Source organism: Seriola aureovittata, chromosome 3 (assembly GCF_021018895.1).
Source record: "Seriola aureovittata isolate HTS-2021-v1 ecotype China chromosome 3, ASM2101889v1, whole genome shotgun sequence".
Taxonomy (NCBI): Eukaryota; Metazoa; Chordata; class Actinopteri; order Carangiformes; family Carangidae; genus Seriola; species Seriola aureovittata.
In genome coordinates, this window is record NC_079366.1 from 28,440,088 (window position 1) to 28,458,344 (window position 18,257).

General features: G+C 42.0%; 1 protein-coding gene across 4 annotated transcripts; it reads right to left on the reverse strand.

The window, feature by feature from the left end:
- Positions 1-175: 175 nt before the first annotated feature.
- On the reverse strand, positions 176-14,262 carry trmt1 (tRNA methyltransferase 1). 4 transcript variants are annotated; one of them, XM_056371233.1, is made up of 16 exons: positions 14,077-14,261; positions 12,638-12,942; positions 11,272-11,461; positions 9,572-9,759; positions 8,955-9,070; positions 7,667-7,779; positions 6,198-6,346; positions 5,665-5,748; positions 5,173-5,242; positions 4,379-4,513; positions 3,716-3,801; positions 2,555-2,663; positions 2,384-2,460; positions 2,113-2,232; positions 1,569-1,683; positions 176-508 (listed from the first exon to the last, which is right to left on the reverse strand). In XM_056371233.1, exons 2-16 carry the CDS (start codon positions 12,883-12,885, stop codon positions 434-436), a joined length of 1,875 nt encoding a protein of 624 aa, XP_056227208.1. In that variant the 5' UTR covers positions 12,886-12,942; positions 14,077-14,261; the 3' UTR covers positions 176-433. The 4 variants fall into 4 exon arrangements, with proteins under 4 accessions (XP_056227208.1, XP_056227206.1, XP_056227205.1 ...); XM_056371231.1 differs by having other exon boundaries at positions 12,638-12,946; XM_056371230.1 differs by having other exon boundaries at positions 12,638-13,036.
- Positions 14,263-18,257: the final 3,995 nt, after the last annotated feature.

Here is an 18,257-nt window from a genome sequence, read left to right on the forward strand (position 1 = left end):
GGCAGGTTTTACTGAACAGTTAGTTTACTGCGTCTAAACTATTAATTAAAACTCGAAACAAAAAAGTTGAATTTAATGAAAACTGACCTGTTTTACCATCAAATATTCAAGGTGAGAAAAAAACTAAAGAAAACAACCTTTACAACCTTAAATATCAAAGACAAAAAAACATTTAAAGTCATAGTGAGGACTTTATTGATATGCGATAAAAAAAGAAATAGGAACCCAACATGTGAATCTGACATAAAACTGAATTGTGGATATGTTGTTCTGTATATTAACAGCTTTTAGGTTGTTGTCCTCCTAAATGCAATCTGCAGCACATCATTCTCACTTTATCCAGGCTGCACTTAAAAAAAAAAACAGAAATAACAGAAATAAAATTATTTTAAAAAAAGCAAGAAAACATCTGAATTAGGAGAAGACAGTAGAATTATTCCATCTTCTCTTGATTCGTCTGCTCCTGGTCGTGGGAGTAGCAGCATTTGTCTCCATTTGTACATGTTCCCTGAAAACAGACAACAATAAGATAAATGATAACAACAACAACAACAACGGGCCAGGTGACTCCGACGTTGTATTACAACGTCTTAAAGCAGCCAAACGGTTCATTTTGGCTGCGTTCAGTTCATCTGGCAGGAAACCAGCAGAGAGTGGCGACCTGCCAAAGCAGCTGACGGAGACGACTAATTCAGCAGAATGTGCTGGAGTTTCTTTTTCCCACCCGGGACATGAGGACTTATAACAGGTGTAATCAATAATGAAGTAACGGTCTCCCTCTACTTCTGTGGGACTGAAAGTTTCTCATGAAGAACATGACGCTGCTGAAACGACCCTCACCTGCACAAACTCAATCCTCCGCACCTGCAGCCAATTCATTCTTTTTCTGATCCTGATGAACGATCACGATCCTTGTATCATAAGAAATAAACTCAATATCTGGAATTTGCAGGGAAAGAACACTAACACGGACACCAGGGAACTTTTTATGTGGCATCAGGTCCTGCAGCTTGTGAAACAACCGAGCAACTCTTCTGAACTTCGTGTGCGTGTGTGTGTGCGTGTGTGTGTAGACCTGAGGTAGAGAGCGGTTCTCAGAAAACACAAAAAGAGAAAGACTGAAATAACAGCTGGTGTCTGTGAAAAGGTGAAAAGACAAGTTAGGTTGTTGACATTCACCTCTGCTGCTGCAGCAACAGCAGCCACCGATGAACCAAGTTCCACCGACTGAAACTTTATTAGGAGGAAACCAAACGGCAAAAGACATCTCACTCTCACACACTCACTCTCTCACACACACGCTTTTTGTGACTGACAGATGATGAACACCGTCACAGTGATGAGCAGTTTGTCCACATGTAAAAAGGTGAGTGAGTTTACAGTTGAAATTCGTGTTCATCCTCCTTGTTTCAAAGATATTTTAAAATGTTTCCTGTAAACCAACTTTTTTTTTTTTTTCTTTCATGACATGTTAGATAAATTTGGATCCTAATGCTCTTCATCTCATAATTCTAGGATTTGTTTTTTTAAACCCGTCAGCAGCTTCTCCTGTCTGTAGGTGAACTGACCTGTCTGAACTTCTTGCAGGGGAAGTTTTTTAGCTGAGAAGAGTCTGTGATCTGGTTCTTCCTCTTGTTCTGGCACTTCTTCCTCTTGTCCTGCAGGCTGGTGGTGATGCCACCGCTGGAGGAGAGGAGAGGAGGAGGAGCAGGAGAGAACGTAAGGTTAACAGATGGAGGAAGAGCGGAGGTGGAGGAGAGAGAGACTGGCAGGAAAGACAAATAAGATGAAGGTAGGAAATAGATCACGATGAGCAAAACCAAGAAGATGGAGAAGCATTCACATCTTCATTCAATAAGTAGTTGAAGGTGTTTACAAACCCCCAAAGAAGCCATTAAAATATCTTTGAATTAAATTTTACCAGCGTTCAGCTTCATAAAATTATACATCTAAACATCTGACTTCAGTTGATGAAGTAAGTAAATGCAAAGAAAAGTCTCCTGATCAAAGTTGAAGTCACTCTTTAACACATTTTAAAAATGTGTCGACCCTCTTCAAAAGTATGATAGCTTCGTGTGTGTCCTGCTGTGTGTGTCCTGGTGTGTTGGTTACCTGGCTTTGGCGCGAGCTTTGGGTCCCCAGAACGCCTGAGGATTCTCCTGGAACCGGGTCAGGTGGCGTTTGCGTGACTGGGGGTTGGCGTCCTCCCTCACAGTGAAACAGGCCTCTTGGCTACAAACACACAGACGCACAATCCCGTACGAGGATGTCACAGGTTTGTCTCGACATTGCGCTTTTATTAAACAAATCACATCCAGCGTCACTGGCACTGCAGGTCCACTGAACGGCCGCTGATGAGTTCGGGTGTAGGGTGCGGTCTCACCTGGGTTCAGTGGAGAGGATCTTAAAGGCGGGGCTGGTCTGAGACAGCTTCTCCCTCTTCACAGGATTAGCCTTCTCCTGTGGCACACCACCAATCAAATACACAGGTGTAAATAAAGAGTGATTCTCAACAATGAGGCACATCACTCAGCGCTCAATCAGTGATGTTTACCCAGCATCGCATGATGTCCCAGATGGCTGCAGGAGGAGCGTCTGTCTTGATTGCGTTCTTACGGGCGTGAGAGAGGGAAACCCTGTGGCCAGCATGAAGAAGCGCGGACCTGCAGAGAGAGAGAGAGAGAGAGAGAGAGAGAGAGAGAGAGAGAGAGAGAGAGAGAGAGAGAGAGAGAGAGAGAGAGAGAGAGAGAGAGAGAGAGAGAGAGAGAGAGAGAGAGAGAGAGAGAGAGAGAGAGAGAGAGAGAGAGAGAGAGAATCAGCAGATTCAGTGTGAAATTAATGTCTGCTAGCAGCATATTTACAAATATCTCTCAAAGACGAGACAAAGCTTCTCTGAGGAGAAATAAAACAAACTACAGTATTTATAACGTCAACATGAAATCATGAGTTAACTAGAACGACCTCCTCGCGGTTGTCTGCCTCCGCCACTCAGAGTAGTTTCAGGTTACATCCCTGTTTATCCAGAATCAGATAAAACATGAACTATCCCGTGTGACATTTTGTCATAATTGCTGTGTGAAGTCTCGAGTAATGGCTAAAAAGTGTCTTGTGACCTTTGACCTCCAAAGTCTAATCAGTTCGTCCTTGAGTGCAAGTGACTGTTTGTGCCAAATTTGAAGAAGTTACCGAGCTACCCCCCCCCCCCCCCGTTGATATATGGATAAGTTATTTATTTTTCTTTTGATTGCCTCGTCTTTATGCACCATGTTCACGTCTATGCCAGAACCAGTAACTGTACCACCAACCCTGTATTAATGTCATTTAAATTCAATAAAAATTTAAATAAAAGAAAAAAAAAAAAGAAGAAAATACGGATGAGTGCAGCTTTAAACATGTTGCATAATCCAGGCTCTTTTATCTGGGTTAGCTCACTGCTTCACCTCCTAACACTTATCCATTCATGTTGTTTATTTATAGTAAGTGGTTTGAGCAGAGTTCTTTATTTCTCTCACGTTTTCCGGCTACAGTCACAGTCCAACAACACTGTGGCTCTTATCTGTGCTGGTGTTTAATTTAACCGACGACTCCAACAAACAATACAACCACAGAACAGACTGTGTCCATGTGTATCACAGCTTGTTATAATGTTCCAATGTCAAAAATACCAATATAACACACTGTGTACTTATTGCTGGGTGCGTGTGTGTGTGTTTACCTTAACTGGAGCAGGGGTGGAGTACTGCAGTGTATCGTGCTGCTCAGACTGTCCACAGTGTAATAAAGAGGCACATCCTCCAACTCCTGAAATAAGCAGCACATCAGAAGTGATGACAACAGGAAGCACGTTGTCAATCATGTAGGTCATTATCAGACCTTTGTTTTTTTTTTTTTTGTAAGTTTTTGCTATTGCTACATAGCCAACGTTAGCATTAGCAGCTGTTTACTCACCAGTCTAGAAGAAAAGTTGCGAGTTCACTGAGAGCTGTCTCCAGTGGTGGAAAGCAACCCTCTTGTTTGGCTTCTATTTCTATCACTTCTTTTCGTCTACTGAAGTTAGCATGCTAACCAGCTAAACCCTGACCTAGCCGCACTGGTTCATCACTTTCCGATACCGAGTCACTGTAGCGTCCCTCAAGAAGTAGCTGCTCAGAGGACTTATTATAACCTCTTGTCTTGTAAACGCAATGATGGCTGAAGCTCTTGGCAGGACTGGTAAGTAATGAGCTGTTAATGCTGAAAGCGAAATTTACAAATATCTCCAAATATGTTTTCCACACAATGTAAAGTCACCTGATACAACCGGCTGCGTCTACGCGACAATACCAAAAGATGACATCAGGTCCCTTCATGAGAGTGTGTATAAAAGGTAAGTGAATACCTCGGTCACCATGCTGAGCATGCCCTCGATGCGTTTGGATGTTCCAAATCGGGATGGATTCCCCGACACAGCAGACAAAACCTTTTGGACAAACGCCAAGTCATGGATTGGCTCCGCCCAGACAGGTCCACCCAGCTACAGAACAGACAGACACAGGCTTCAAGCTCATGTACTGTGTGCATCTGTGTTTGTAGAGTAATAACTACTAATAGGCACAGAGGTTCTGGCACTGTTCACACCAGGAAATAAAAGACTGTGAGAGACACTTTCTGTGAGAGAAAAACATAAAATCAAGGTGTAAATGAATTTAGATCCACTAAGGAAATTTAAAAGCTCCATATTTTACACTTTCCCTGTATTTTATTTGAAGTGTTGATCCATAAAAAGATATAATTGTGGTTTTAAGGACCAAAAACCATCTCAGTGGAGTTTTACATCTCCTCTCTCAGGCTTCTCTCTGGAGCTCTAGTAACAACAGATCAGCCAATCAGAGTAGAGGAGGCTCTGAGCCTCTCCTCTGATTGGTGACTGCTTTGTAGTGACATCACAAAGTTACAGAGGCCCTTACGACTTGTTTTAAGGCTCAGTTTCTAAATACAGGCTGTGTGCATTTCTCTGTGGACTGAGGCTTTGATACTTTCACAGTATCAATATAGAACCTAGACCTGATCTATAATAAAAGATTTTAAAAAAACATGGGAAATCTCACCTTATACAACATGGGACCTTTAAAATATTTATATTTACCTACAGAATACAAAACATATCAGAATACCACTGAGTGTCAGTGTTACCTGATGTCTCTGTCCACAGTGGTCACACTCTGGTCCAACAGGGGGTCCAGTGGCAGCAGAATACTTCATACTGAAATCACATAATATTCAACATTACCACACACACACACACACACACACACACACACACACACACACACACACACACACACACACACACACACACAGAGTCAGGCAGGAGCACAAACAACTCTGAAAAAACATATTACCTAGACACTCCTGCACATTCAGCAGTGAAGCCTCAACAGCTCAAATGTCATTCGTCCAAACAGATGAATCTACAGCTGCTCACCTGGTTACCTGTTCCCACTTTCTATTCTCCTGCAGACCACCCTGGTCATTTAAGATGTATAAAGAGAGAGAGCTTTCTTTCCGCCATCTCAGATCATGTGCCGCCAAGTCTGAAGCTTTTTATTTTTATTTTTTATTTGATTTAACCCCTTCACATGCAAAACATCCTCAGACCCAGTTGTACAGTGTGTGCCGTCTTACTGTTTTCCGTTGCTCGTTCTCCTGCCCATTCTCTGCAAGTGGAAAGCGCCACATCCGACACAGTTGTAGACCAGAGCCTGTTTACTGCAGCACAAGAGGAGAAACGCTCAATGTGAGATTTAAACATTGTGGTTTATTTAGTTTGTGTGTCTGTGCAGCTGTTCATATGTGAACAGCACATCCTGTTTGTACGCTGTAATGACACATTTTTCCTTATATAATCAACATAATCAAGATTCAGTTTTTTTATACCTTCACATATTTCTATTTTTTATTTATTTTTATTTCCTTTTTTCCTTCATCTCACCGAGTGCTCCTGCTGCCATTACTTTTAGTATTTGTTGCTGCAGTGACCCAGTTTCAGGATCATTCATCTTTCATCATATAACATCCTTTGTTAGAAGACAGTACATGTGTGTGTGTGTATGTGTGTGTGTGTGTGTGTGTGTGTGTGTGTGTGTGTGTGTGTGTGTGTGTGTGTGTGTGTGTGTGTGTGTGTGTGTGAGAGAGAGAGAGAGAGAGAGAGAGAGCACCTGGCTGAGTTTTTCACTGTAGCCTGTCCCGTGAAGACGCGCACAAAGACTCGTATGTAAAAGTCGACGCTGACGGACAGCAGGGGCTGGATGTATCGCTGGTACACCCCGGCCCTCTGGTCCAAACTGTGGAGGATGGTACGAAGAGCCTGCAGGGAAGAGAGACACACACTTAACTGATACAGTCTTTATCTATGAAATCCTCTTTCTCCTACTGAAGCTTGACTCACATCATATCAAGGAATTATTCCAACAAAAAACAAAAAAAAAAAAAAAAAAAAAAAAAAAAAAAACATGACATATCCATCAGTAATAATTAAAAACCAACATCTTCAGTATCCACTAACATTAATCTATTATTTGAGAAGAATAAAACATGGCTAACTTTTTTATTTTGTCAATATAGAGCATCTCTGGGGGATAATTTCACCCTCTAGTTATCATGACAGTCGAAGGCAAAAATATTCCTACACCTTAAAATAAATAATAATAAAAAAGATGAGAGTTTAGTTCATGAAAACTAAACTAAATGAAAAAACAGCAGTTTTCTCAGACGTTCGATCAACAACCAGTATCAGTATTGATTTACAGAGTGAACTTTGCAGGAATGTTTTGGTCCACTGACCTGTTCTCGATACATCAGTGGCCAAACTATCAGACAGTAAGAGTCACTGCTGTTTATCCCCATAAACCACAAGAAAAAAAATATCACTAAAAGTCACTTTGTGTGGAATTTGTATGCGATTATTAAAGAGTCTTTATTCTATAAAAAAAGCTGTCGTTTGTTTCTACCACTGGGTGGCGCCAGAGTCAGAAAACTTAAAATTCAACATTGTAGTCCCAAAGACTTTCATGACCTCAGAACCCGTTTCTATTTATTGTCATCATGTCTTCATATATAGGTGCTCAATGTATTTACTATGGGAAATTGTTTCTCTATATAGTTGATTTCATTATTAGTGACAGAGTCCACCTTCAGACTCTTAACAGATTCACAGGAATCCAGTGTTAAATCTTCAAATTAAAAGTCTTCACCTAGCAAAACCACAGGGTGGCTTTTACTGTGAAGCAGTGACAGGAAACAGTGTGTCTGTCAGCAGGTTAAAGCTACAGCAGTCATCAGAAATGTGTCTACAACACAAGACAACAGTCATTTGACAAGTTTGTGACAAAGAGTCAGTTTTTAAAAATACTATGGGAAGTAACAGAACGATAGGGAGCAGCTCAAGGTCATCACACACACACACACACACACACACACACACACAACACACACACACACACAGTTCACCAACATGTAGCCTCAGGCCAGACTCCATGACAACACAACATTGTTTGTGTCGGACTCAAACACACACACAAAGGATTAAGACCTTATCAGTGCACACATGGGGACATGTCTGTGCGTGTACTGTATGCGAATTTTTACATTTGTGTGTGTGTGTGTGTGTGTGTGTGTGTGTACTCACCATCTCATGACAGTATTTGGCTTTGATGGAGATTGAACCGTATTTGCTGTAGCAGGTCTCACCGCTGTTTCCTGCCATCACCGCCATGTCTGTACATGTTATACACAACAGACCTGAGAGAGAGAAACAGAGAGAGGGAGAGACGGAAGACAGAAGAGGACAAAAAAGAACAAGATATATTAAAAAAAAAAAAAAAAAAAGTCCTGTCACAGCTTGGTCAAACAGGACAGTTACACAACATGGGAGGCGTCGTTTAAGACTAAAGATCCGTCTCTGTTCGGTCTTGTAAACTTTGTCTGAAACTCAAACAAGAATTATTCCACAAACAATACGCGACCTTCCTCGGATCCAACCGCCCAACAAGATGACACATAACCCTGAACATATTTCATGTTTTCATTTGACACCAAAATAAAGAACATCACATCTAATATTTAGAAGCAGTAATTAGAAACTGAGCACAAACATTTTGAATTTCAATATTCAGAAAATTCAGACACCAGTAAACACCACAGCGGCTTTTCTCACATCAACCAACGTGGTTGATAATAATTTAAACCAACAGGACAATGACAAGGTCGTCCACTGTCCTTGGATGGAGCGCTCTCTGCTGCCTACAAACTAATTCGCATTTTTCATCAGCATTTATTCTGATTAATCGCAAACAGGGAGAGTCTGCGGTGCTGTGGGACTCTTCTCTTTGCCCCGAGCAATAAACACACACCGTCACACTGTGATCTAAAGCTCGGTGAGTAACTGTAAATTTCCTCATACCAACACTCAGAAACACTCAACACCCCAGTCTTCTTTCAGTCACACACCTCCAGCTCAACTCACCTTTGTTCTTCATCTCCACTCAAATAATTCAGTTTGAAGGGTGATAAAGAATTATTATTGCGTAGGTGATTTTTTACATGTAACTCTGAAGGTCGTGACTTCAAATTCCTGTTTGAAAGTGTTACTTTATGAGTAAAGAAAATTCTCCTATTTCTTAAACTAAATAAAACTCTACCGGTGAGAAATGCCTCGTCTCGGAGCTTTAAGCTGGACTGTCGTTCTCAGCTCTTGGAAACGTGTGAAAGTGAAATCTGCCTTTTGAAAACATTTAAAGATCATCTTTATTTTAGGGAATACATATATATAAATGTATTTCATACATTTTCAGATGTATCGGCCTTTTATATTCACAAAACAATCAAAAAAAAAATCTATAAAATGAATGAAAACCGCATTGATACTATAAACTGCTGGCTAACAGGAAAACTGATTGACAGACTGAACTACTCACCTCCTTCACTGACGGCCTGCACAGCGGCATCCAGAAAGGAGGCGGGGCTACCGTAGGGATCCAGATCAATGACGTCATAGCGCTCCTTCTTTCCTCGCATCTCGTACATCAGCATACTACAAAAACATTGAGGGTAAAAACAGAAAAGAACAGGAGGTGAAAAGAAATAATTCACATCTATGAAAAGAAACGTTAGATACCAAGAGAGAATAGAAATTTAAAAACAGAGCAGAGAAGGATGAAGGACAGAGAGGAGCAGAAATGAGACGAGTCAAGGGCAGCTTACAAAGAAGAGCAGATTAATTCAGAGAAGCACGAGGAGGAGAAAGGACTGAAGGGAGGCGTGAGGACGAGCGTGCCAAAGAGAAAAGAGACGAGAGTGAAAGAAAAGGGACAAGAGTTCATAAAAGAAAGAGGCGAAGAGACAAGAACGGAAGAGATCAGAGCCGGAGCGGAAGAATGAATAGAACAAGAGGTCAAAGGTGAAGACTGGAGATGAATGAAGATGAGGAGCATTGGATGATTACAGGAGAGGGAGAAACCAACATTCAGCAAATCAGCGAAGGAGCTAAATAACCGCGGCTGAGGCAGAGCAGCAGCAAACGAGCACATCCTACCTGGCGTCCCTGCAGCTGGCCTGGAGCAGATGGCCAACTCCGTTGTACTGGGCGTTCCTGGCGATCAGGGCCGCGGCCTTGGTGGAGAAGTCGTTGGCGGTGACGTTCAGCAGGCCCGGGACCTCCAGAGCAAAACGCACCGAGCGCAAACCCGACGCCGCCAGTCCCTCGAGGACACGAAGACCGAGCTGAAAGTGACATGAACTGATTTTTTTTTTTTTTGCCAAAACCAAACAGACATATTATCACCTTATGAAGCTGATATAGCAAACAGTTGCTTATTTTCACCTCCAGCAGACACAAAACAGCATTATGATTCATTTGGACTCGTGTTTAATGAACGTAATCCCCATGTTTTGATTTGGTCCACAAAGTATTTAACTGCTAAATGCTCAATGTTCATCTGGTGAGACTGAACCAAAACAGTGAAGTTTCAGAGGAGAGAAAGTTCTGAGCCTCTCTTCTGATTGGCTGACTGTTTTCTGAGTGATCCAATAAAAACAAGGCAGATTTCAGGTAAAAACACTCAGAGAAACCAAATCCTGCAAGGTTTGGATGGTGGGTCCAGGTGGGCGGGGCTTGGTAACTGCTTTGTTGTGACATCACAAAGTTCCAGAAGTCCTGACGGCTGGTTTTAAGGCTCAGTTTCTGAACACAGGCTGTGTGCATTTCTCTGTGGACTGAGGCTTTGATACTTTCACAGTATTAATATAAAACCTTGACTTTTTATAACATGGACCTTTAAAGCTATAGTAACAAAGTCATTTTTTGTGTGTGCAAACTTATTTGCCAAGTGTTATAACAGAAAACATTACAGAGAATATTCTTACTTTTCAGAAGCTGCACATATTCCCACAAGAGCCAAATTCTTTAGAGCTGGTCACAGTCCGAAGGTTTTCTCTTTGACCAGTAATCAGCCGGAAGCTAAACTATCCCAGAATAGTACCATAATAACCAGAATTGCCACCTCACTAACCAACTAAGGCGAAGAAACTTTTCTCTCAGGTGTGTTTACCGATCATCAATGACATTATTTCAACCTAACATCCTTCAAAGTTTCATGAAATGATCTAATTACCTCTTTCTACCACTTGGGACCAGCTGAGTGTGAAATTATCTGGAAGCTCTGATCCAAACTGCTCCAGCAGGATCAGTGTGCATATTTTTAGCATGAGAGGCCCCAGTGGAAAACAAACCACTAAATCCTGATACTGCTCTGAACTACAGGGCCCGAGTCAGGGGAGTGCAGCAGGTGGTTCAGCGTCACAAAACTGGATTAATGATTTCTTTTTGGCTGCCTTTAATTTCTTTAGTGTTGAGTTTTGTAGACTGTTTATGTTTATTGTGATCCCCATCAGCTACCACCATCACTGAGATCTTCCACCCTTTGACTCCACACTAGTAAGCTTGTTATGTCAACAATTATATGCTGTGCTGGTATCATTTATATTGTGTATCTTACTTATCGTATAACCTTTATTTAGTGATAGTACCGACAATGACACTTCACTTTCATTACAGCTAGATAAATTACTTTAACACAGAGAAATAATTTGACACATTTCAATTGGAGGAGCTGCACACATATTTTTTAAATGGATTTTTTTTTTTTCCATTCATGGGGATTTTTCTGGCTGAGATAGACAGAGCAATAAAAATCTGCTCCACGGTCGTTACACTGTGAAATCAATCCCACGTACCTCACATTTCTCCCCCACTGTAGCAATCACAGCTGGCTCCTCTGCTCCGTTTTTCTCCTCCATCTGTGCATCGGCCTCGTTCGTCTCCTCTGCCAGAGAGACCACCACCCTCTCCTTCTCTCCGGGCACCACCACCTTCACCCCCCGCTGAGCCAGCAGATCTCTGGCAAACTCTGTGATCACTGCACATCTGGAGAGGGAAAGAGAGAAAAAGGATTGCTCATACATATAAACATGGACTGTAGGTTGGATAACAGGGTAAAAAAAAAAACAAAAAAAAAACAGAGCTTAATAAATATTCATGACATCTGTTTTCCTCCAAACACAACTGGTGATTCAAACCAGCGGTTATTGTAGAGTGGTCTTGATGTATTACTGGTACACTGTGACTGAGTGACAAAGATCACGCAGTTTAAATTGGGGGAGGCAAAGAAATATATGTCTGCAGAATCAAAAATATGATATGTGAGATCAAGTGTCTTGTTTTCCCTTAGCAATGAGGGTTAGTGTTCAGTCGCGTGAACTGTTTCCTGTTTAGCAGAACATCTCAAAAACTAGCAAACTTTGATGAAAAGTTCTGTGCGGGGAAAACACACAACTTCCTGTTTTTTGGTTGCTATTACGCCACCATGTGGCCACTGGGCTGCTTACATTACTGTGAGGCATGAAAGCTAAATTCATTTTTGTCTGTATTTGCCGCTAAATCTAGTTGCAATTTGTTTATAAGTGTTGCTATGACAACAGGATTTAACCTATCCGATTCACTTAAAATTATGCGCAATTCATCCCAGCACCAAAACCTGACAGGTTTAGAGTTTCACCAACACTCAGTATGATTGTCCTCCACCACATCTATTTGCTGAACATATCGTGATGAAGATTAACACTTTTATACATTTTCTATTATTAAAGAAAGATTACGTCACTTTTGGGAGAAGAAATAAAACAATCTCAAATTCAAACTTTAGTTCATGAGCAAACATGCCATTGTTCCTTTCAGTACACTCAGAGGTTTTTGCCACTACAGGCTCAGGTGGTCTGGTAGATGGCTAATGTTAGCTAATGTTAGCATACATATCAAAATATTAGCTGGCCGGTGATATCTCTACTTGTGATTTAACATTTACTATCTCCGTTTTATCAGTGTTCAGCAAAAGTTTTCACTTTAAAGTAGCACATTTAGAACATTATTGTACTTTGCAGGGATATGCATAGAGAAAGCATAATGCCGATTGTCCAATGATTGTTTTTTATTGTCTCTACAGTGTACTGTTCCAAACTGATGACCTGCTCTGAGCTGATTCACTTCATATTGCATTAAATCAGAGGAAACTTATGTCTGTGGTTTAAAGTGGTTTATACATACGTCAAATCTCTGTTAAACTCCTGGACTGGGTTGTAAAACACTTCATTTGCGCTGGGAAACAAGATGGACGCCTTGCCCTCCTTGACCACCGTCTCCCCTGGTAAAAGACCCACAGTAGGCGTCTCCTCCTTGTCACATGCTGTGTCTGTGGGAGCTGAGATCACAACATCTGCTGAAGAGCCAGTAGACGTAGGTGGAGGGTTGGTAGTTGGAACCTCTGAGTCGTGGGAGGCTTTTACGGGCTCCATAGATTTCAGCCCCCTGCTGAGAGTAGCAGCAGCACTGCGTAGCCTCCACTGAAGTGTCTGTCTAGCAGAGAAGGTGCAAGAATGATGCAGGTGACTGGAGATGATGAGGGATAACAGGCGAGCTGGTTTCACCAGCATAAAGGGGCAGTGCCTGGAAAATACAAATAAAACATGACTGCTGCAAAATGTCCAAAGAAAGAAGCTAAATCTCACCAGTAGATCATAAATGTTCATAAAAAAAGCATGATTCATTCTCTGATGCAAGACTCTGTTTATTCTTTACAGGTCACAAATAAGAGTCACCTTTTATTTGGTTTTATATGACAACAAAAACCATGTTAATTTAGTTCCATTTCCTAATATTTGAGGTCTCATGCTGACTTCAGTTACATTAGTTTGATATTATTTAGCAATGAGCACTCTGAGCAACAATATTTCAAGGGAGGGATTGTCAGGATATGAATATATGGAAGTACATTAGCATGATTACCCAACCTAAAGCTGAAACCACTTGCTGATGGCAAACTCAACAGATGGAGTTTGTCCCGTCGTCATGGATCAAAAGCTCAAGAACCCACAGACTAAACTGACATTGTGGCAAGATTGTTTTGTCAACTTCTGATTTCAAGATCAAGAATTGCTTCTTAAGCTCATTAATGGTTAGATCAATTCATCTTTTAGTGTGTAGAGCATCAGAAAACAGCTGACAAATTCCCCATCATCACATTAGTGCCTATAGTGGTGTGTTAGATGGCTTGTTTAGTCGACCAACAGCCAAATCTTCAACACTATAGTTTACAACAAAGAGAAAAGCTGCAAGTCCTCAGAGATAGAAATCTAAAGTTTTGTTGACCATTGTTAAGTCCATCGACTAATCAATTAATTAACTAGCCGTTTCAGGACTCGTCAATCCAGGGCTTAAGCAGGATTTGTACAGGTCTGAGCTGTACCTTTAACTTACCTCCAGCACCTTTAGCTTTTCTTTTTCTCAATTAAACAACACTGAGTCGACACGTCAGTACGGCCGCCATTACAGAGGAGCAAAAAATGTGTCTTATTTAGAGTTAACTCACTAAATGAAGGCAAACTCTGTCATGAAAACTGCCCTCAAACCTCTGCTACTGCTGCACACATTATACCAGGAAAGTTATTAGCATGTTTGCTAGCTAGGCTAAACAGGCGTCGTTTTACCTGCGACACCTGTAACTGTGGCGGAAGCTGCTCTTCGACTTCGTCGGAGGTTTTCCTGTAAAAGTGATCCAGGTGGCTGTACAGTGTCTGTTCCCTCACTGCTCCGGTGTAGACTCTGTTTCCAGTTTGGTTCTCACGTTAGCACATGGGAGCCACCATGTTTGGAGCGTATCTACGGAAGCCTGCGCGGCCAGAAGAGAGCGAGAGCGCGAGAAGCTGCGTGCCCGCTCCCTCCCCCGCCCCCTCCCCCTGGCAGGGCCGTGTGATGTCAGGGTAACGGTGTAATGTAAGGACAAGAGGGAGAGAGGGTCGATCAGTCAGCCGCTGCACACCCTGGCCTACTTTCCCCCGCAGCCAACATGTGAGGAAACTGGAAAACACATCAGTCCGCTTTCATGAATAATCTAATTTAATCTCACCGTGCCCGGAGTTAGTAATGCATTATAATGAAGAGGCTAAACATAGGCGTATGGATTAACCAGAATATCTCAAACCTATAATGTGAGGAGATAAAAACTGCCTTTGAGAAAATAAGGTCAATCCACGTCAATGCTCACGCAGTGTACAGTAAAGTGAATTTAGGTCGTTATGGCAGGAATGTGATGCTGTTTAAGGACAATAGATTAAATAGATTGGCTGTGTGAATGTGTGATCTCACTAGCACTGATTCTGTTCTGTTCTTCAATGTGCAAAATAAACAAACATTTATCATATATATTTACATAGATATTTTTTTTTTTTTTCTCATTCTGATTTTTGGTTTTAGGTCTTACATCAAAAGAGGGGCCACAATTTATTATTGGCACATGTCAGACCTTCAGAACTACTGAGGCCCTGAAAGCTGCAGAGTTACTGTGTGTTACCAAGTTTGTTAAATTAAAAAAAATCTTTGGGATTATTCACCATTAAGCATCAGCTGACATGATAGGATCCAAAATGCGGGAGCTGCTTCACCTGTCCAGATGAATGAGTCACAGAGTCAAAAATCCTGTTTTAAGAACACCATATTTCCTTTTTGTGCCTGTATGTTGCATGTTCTTGAAATAACACTGTATATCAAAGCAAATTAGCACACATTAAACCTTTGGCCATAGTAACTCTACACAAACAACAAACAGAAACTGTACAAATTGCACGGGAGGACTGGGGGGGGGGTCACTACAGGAGCCCAGCAGCTCATATTTGCCCCCTATAGGAGGTGCCTGTGATTTTAACACCAGTGGTGTAATGGAACCAAATCCTGATTTATTAATTATACTTAAGTTTATGTAACTTTTTAACTCTATTCCACCACAAATATTATAATTCATACTTGACTACCTTGCATTTAGTTCACAGTCATGCTGCATACTTTTACTTTTGTTACTTTTTTTTTTGCTGATAATAACTACTTCTGTACTGCTACTTAACATAAAGAACTAACTACAAATAAGAAAGTAGAATTAGTTTATAATATGTTTTCTCAGTGTGTTTAAATTTGACCAAACACAAGGCAAAAATAATCAAAATACAGAGGCTTCAGAAGTTATCTCCAAGTTTATAGAAGTTATTCAAGAATAGTTGAATAGTTGAAAAAATAAAATATGAAAAATCCAAATATTAAAAAAGAGATAAACCCTTTATTGTAAAGGTTAGGGAGGTGGTTGGGGGTTTGTTGCTTCATTTACATGCAACACTTGCCCTGTCTCACATACATTAGCCTGTCTGGGATAAATGCACAACATTGAAAACCAAGTATTCCACATTTAAAACTAGAACATCCACCATCATCTTGTTTTATTTAGTGGTTTGTACCCAGTTCCCATAAAACGGGACATGGATGGCTGTGGGTGGGAAAAAAAAAAAATCTGGCTCTACTGTATGATGCACACAAGCCTGAACATCTGGATGGGGGCGCTGTGACTATAAACGCCCAGAGAGCGTGGCGCTATACATCTGACACAGGAGAATTATAGAGTTAATAGTATTTGGCATGACAGGGAGAGAGAGCGGGAGCGCAGTGCCGTGCCTGAATGCAGTCTCATCCTGTTTAGTATTCACTGTACGCAGCGCCTGGAGGCCCCGGAGGGCTCACCTGCCCGGAGTCTAGACGCACTATCACACACGTTAGACAGCGGGATCGAACCGCCCGTCCTCCCGGCTTCACGGTCCGAGCGGTGTCGGGCAGGAGGGAGTCGGTCGCTTCCACACCACCCAAGGGAGAAGACACCCCGGTGAGTAGTGAGTGAGTGAGTGGGTGGGTGGACTAGTGGGTGGGGCTCAGACAGTCGGGTCGGCTGGGGACGCTGCCTGTCTACCTGCCCGCAGCGGTGCTTGGGCTCAAACGTGTAATCTATTACTCTGGTAAATGTATTTTAATTACTTTTACTTTTAATACCATTACTCGTTACACTGTATCCCCGCCAAAAAAATAATGTTTCTGGTCACATTTAGTCTTATAAAATAATATTCTATAATATAAATGAAATGAAAATAAATATTATAAAACATCTAATTAACACATACAACCTAAACAACATCCATTTGAGATGTCACACCATTGTTTTGACTGGATAAATATCTCAGTATTTCCACGTTCAAGTCAACTTTCCTGCTATTACTCATCCAAATGATTGTGTCTGTGCCAAGTTATTTTTAGTAATGCTGAGGAAAACAAACTGAATGTGGAGTGAGCCTATAATTTACCTTCAGCCTGCTATTTAAGGGATTTGGTGACAAAAGTGAGGATTTATTCAGGTCTATATTGTGTCAATCACCAAGGTAAACTCACCTTTATTTTTACTGTTAGATTATCACACACATGGCTGACATGAATTTACCAGTGAGAGTTTAATGGGGAAAAAAAAGTTTATTAGAGGAAGATTAGGTTTTGACAGCACCTATAATAATTTTGGATTAGGTTGCAGTCACATTCACACACCCAATTTACCATGATTCACAATTGGTATGGAATTACAAAACATAAGGTGCAGTGTTAATTCGTTACAGCACTGGTGAAAGTAATGAGAAAATGCAGGCTGCCTCCCCATCTGTCTGTCTGTCTACCTGTCTGTCTACCTGTCTGTCTGTCTGGTCGATCGGTAGCTCTGCGATCTGTCTGCAACCCCTGGGAGAGTAAAAAAAAAAAAAAAAAGAAAAAAAAAATCCCCGCTCTGCTCCTCTGCCCCCCCCCCTCGATAGCTCTGCGCTCTCCTCCTCGCCTGCATGTGTGTGTGCGTGCGTGCCCGAGAGCCCGAGCACGCGCGCGCACGTGTTAGGTATGTATGTGTATGCATGAGTTGTGTGCGTGCTCCGGCTGCTGGTTCACTCACACTCTCTCACACACACACACACACACACTCACACACTCACACACAGTATACAGATACACACAGCATACAGTCACAATGAATGGCTGCCTGTAGCGAGGCGGAGGGAGACACTAGACCGCTTCTTCTGCTGCTGCTCCTCCATTGAAACACTTTCCAACGGATAAACAGCCGAGGGGGTGAGTTGAGCACGGCGGGTCACCGAGTACAACGGTTCGGGCTCGGCCGGCGAGACGAGTCGGTCGGTCGTCCGAGTCCCGAACTGTGTGTGTGTGTGTGTGTGTGTGTGTGTTGGGCTTCTTGTATTCGGATGTGAATTTGGATAGAGTGCTGTATGGTCTGCGGTTGTGTGTTGAAGTGAATGGGGGTTAAGCTATTGTTTTTTTTTTAATTGTTTTTCTTTAGGGGAGGGAGGTGGTAAAGTTCTGCTAGCTACTATGGGGGATGGGCTGATGGGGACAGACCAAACTTTAACCACTTCACCGGCTTCACTCATTAACCGCCGCGGGCTGTCCCCCCTTTCCCATCGGTGAGTGACTTGATGAGTCCCCCCCCCCCCCCTCGGCTCTTCTTTCTTTCTCCCACATTCCTGAACTTTCTCCAAAACTACTGGGTGTTTTTGGTAGTGAGCCAGTTTTTTTTTTTCCCCAAGTGCCATGCTGCATTTGAAAAACACCAGACAGCCGTTGATTCTCCCAATAATCATGGTGTCCTGTCGGTAAACGGGTTAAGATTTTACAGCCAGCCCCCTACTTTCCTTTCCCCCTCCTATCCTCTCTCTCCCCTCGCCATGCCGGATCCATCCGTCTGTCTCGCCCACAGTTGCAGCGCATTTGTGTCCCGGGATGACCTGTTGATGTCGGCTAAAGATGG

What these genes read in the sequence shown, in the direction of transcription:
- trmt1 (XM_056371230.1), bottom strand. Translation starts at nt 13,023, where the DNA reads ATGCTGGTGAAACCAGCTCGCCTGTTATCCCTCATCATCTCCAGTCAC. An exon ending in CCACCCCTGCTCCAGTTAAG is followed by an intron (nt 2,664 to 3,715) that starts GTAAACACACAC and finishes CTCTCTCTGCAG; the next exon opens with GTCCGCGCTTCTTCATGCTG. An exon ending in CCTGCAAGAAGTTCAGACAG is followed by an intron (nt 509 to 1,568) that starts GTCAGTTCACCT and finishes GTCTGTTTTCAG; the next exon opens with GGAACATGTACAAATGGAGA.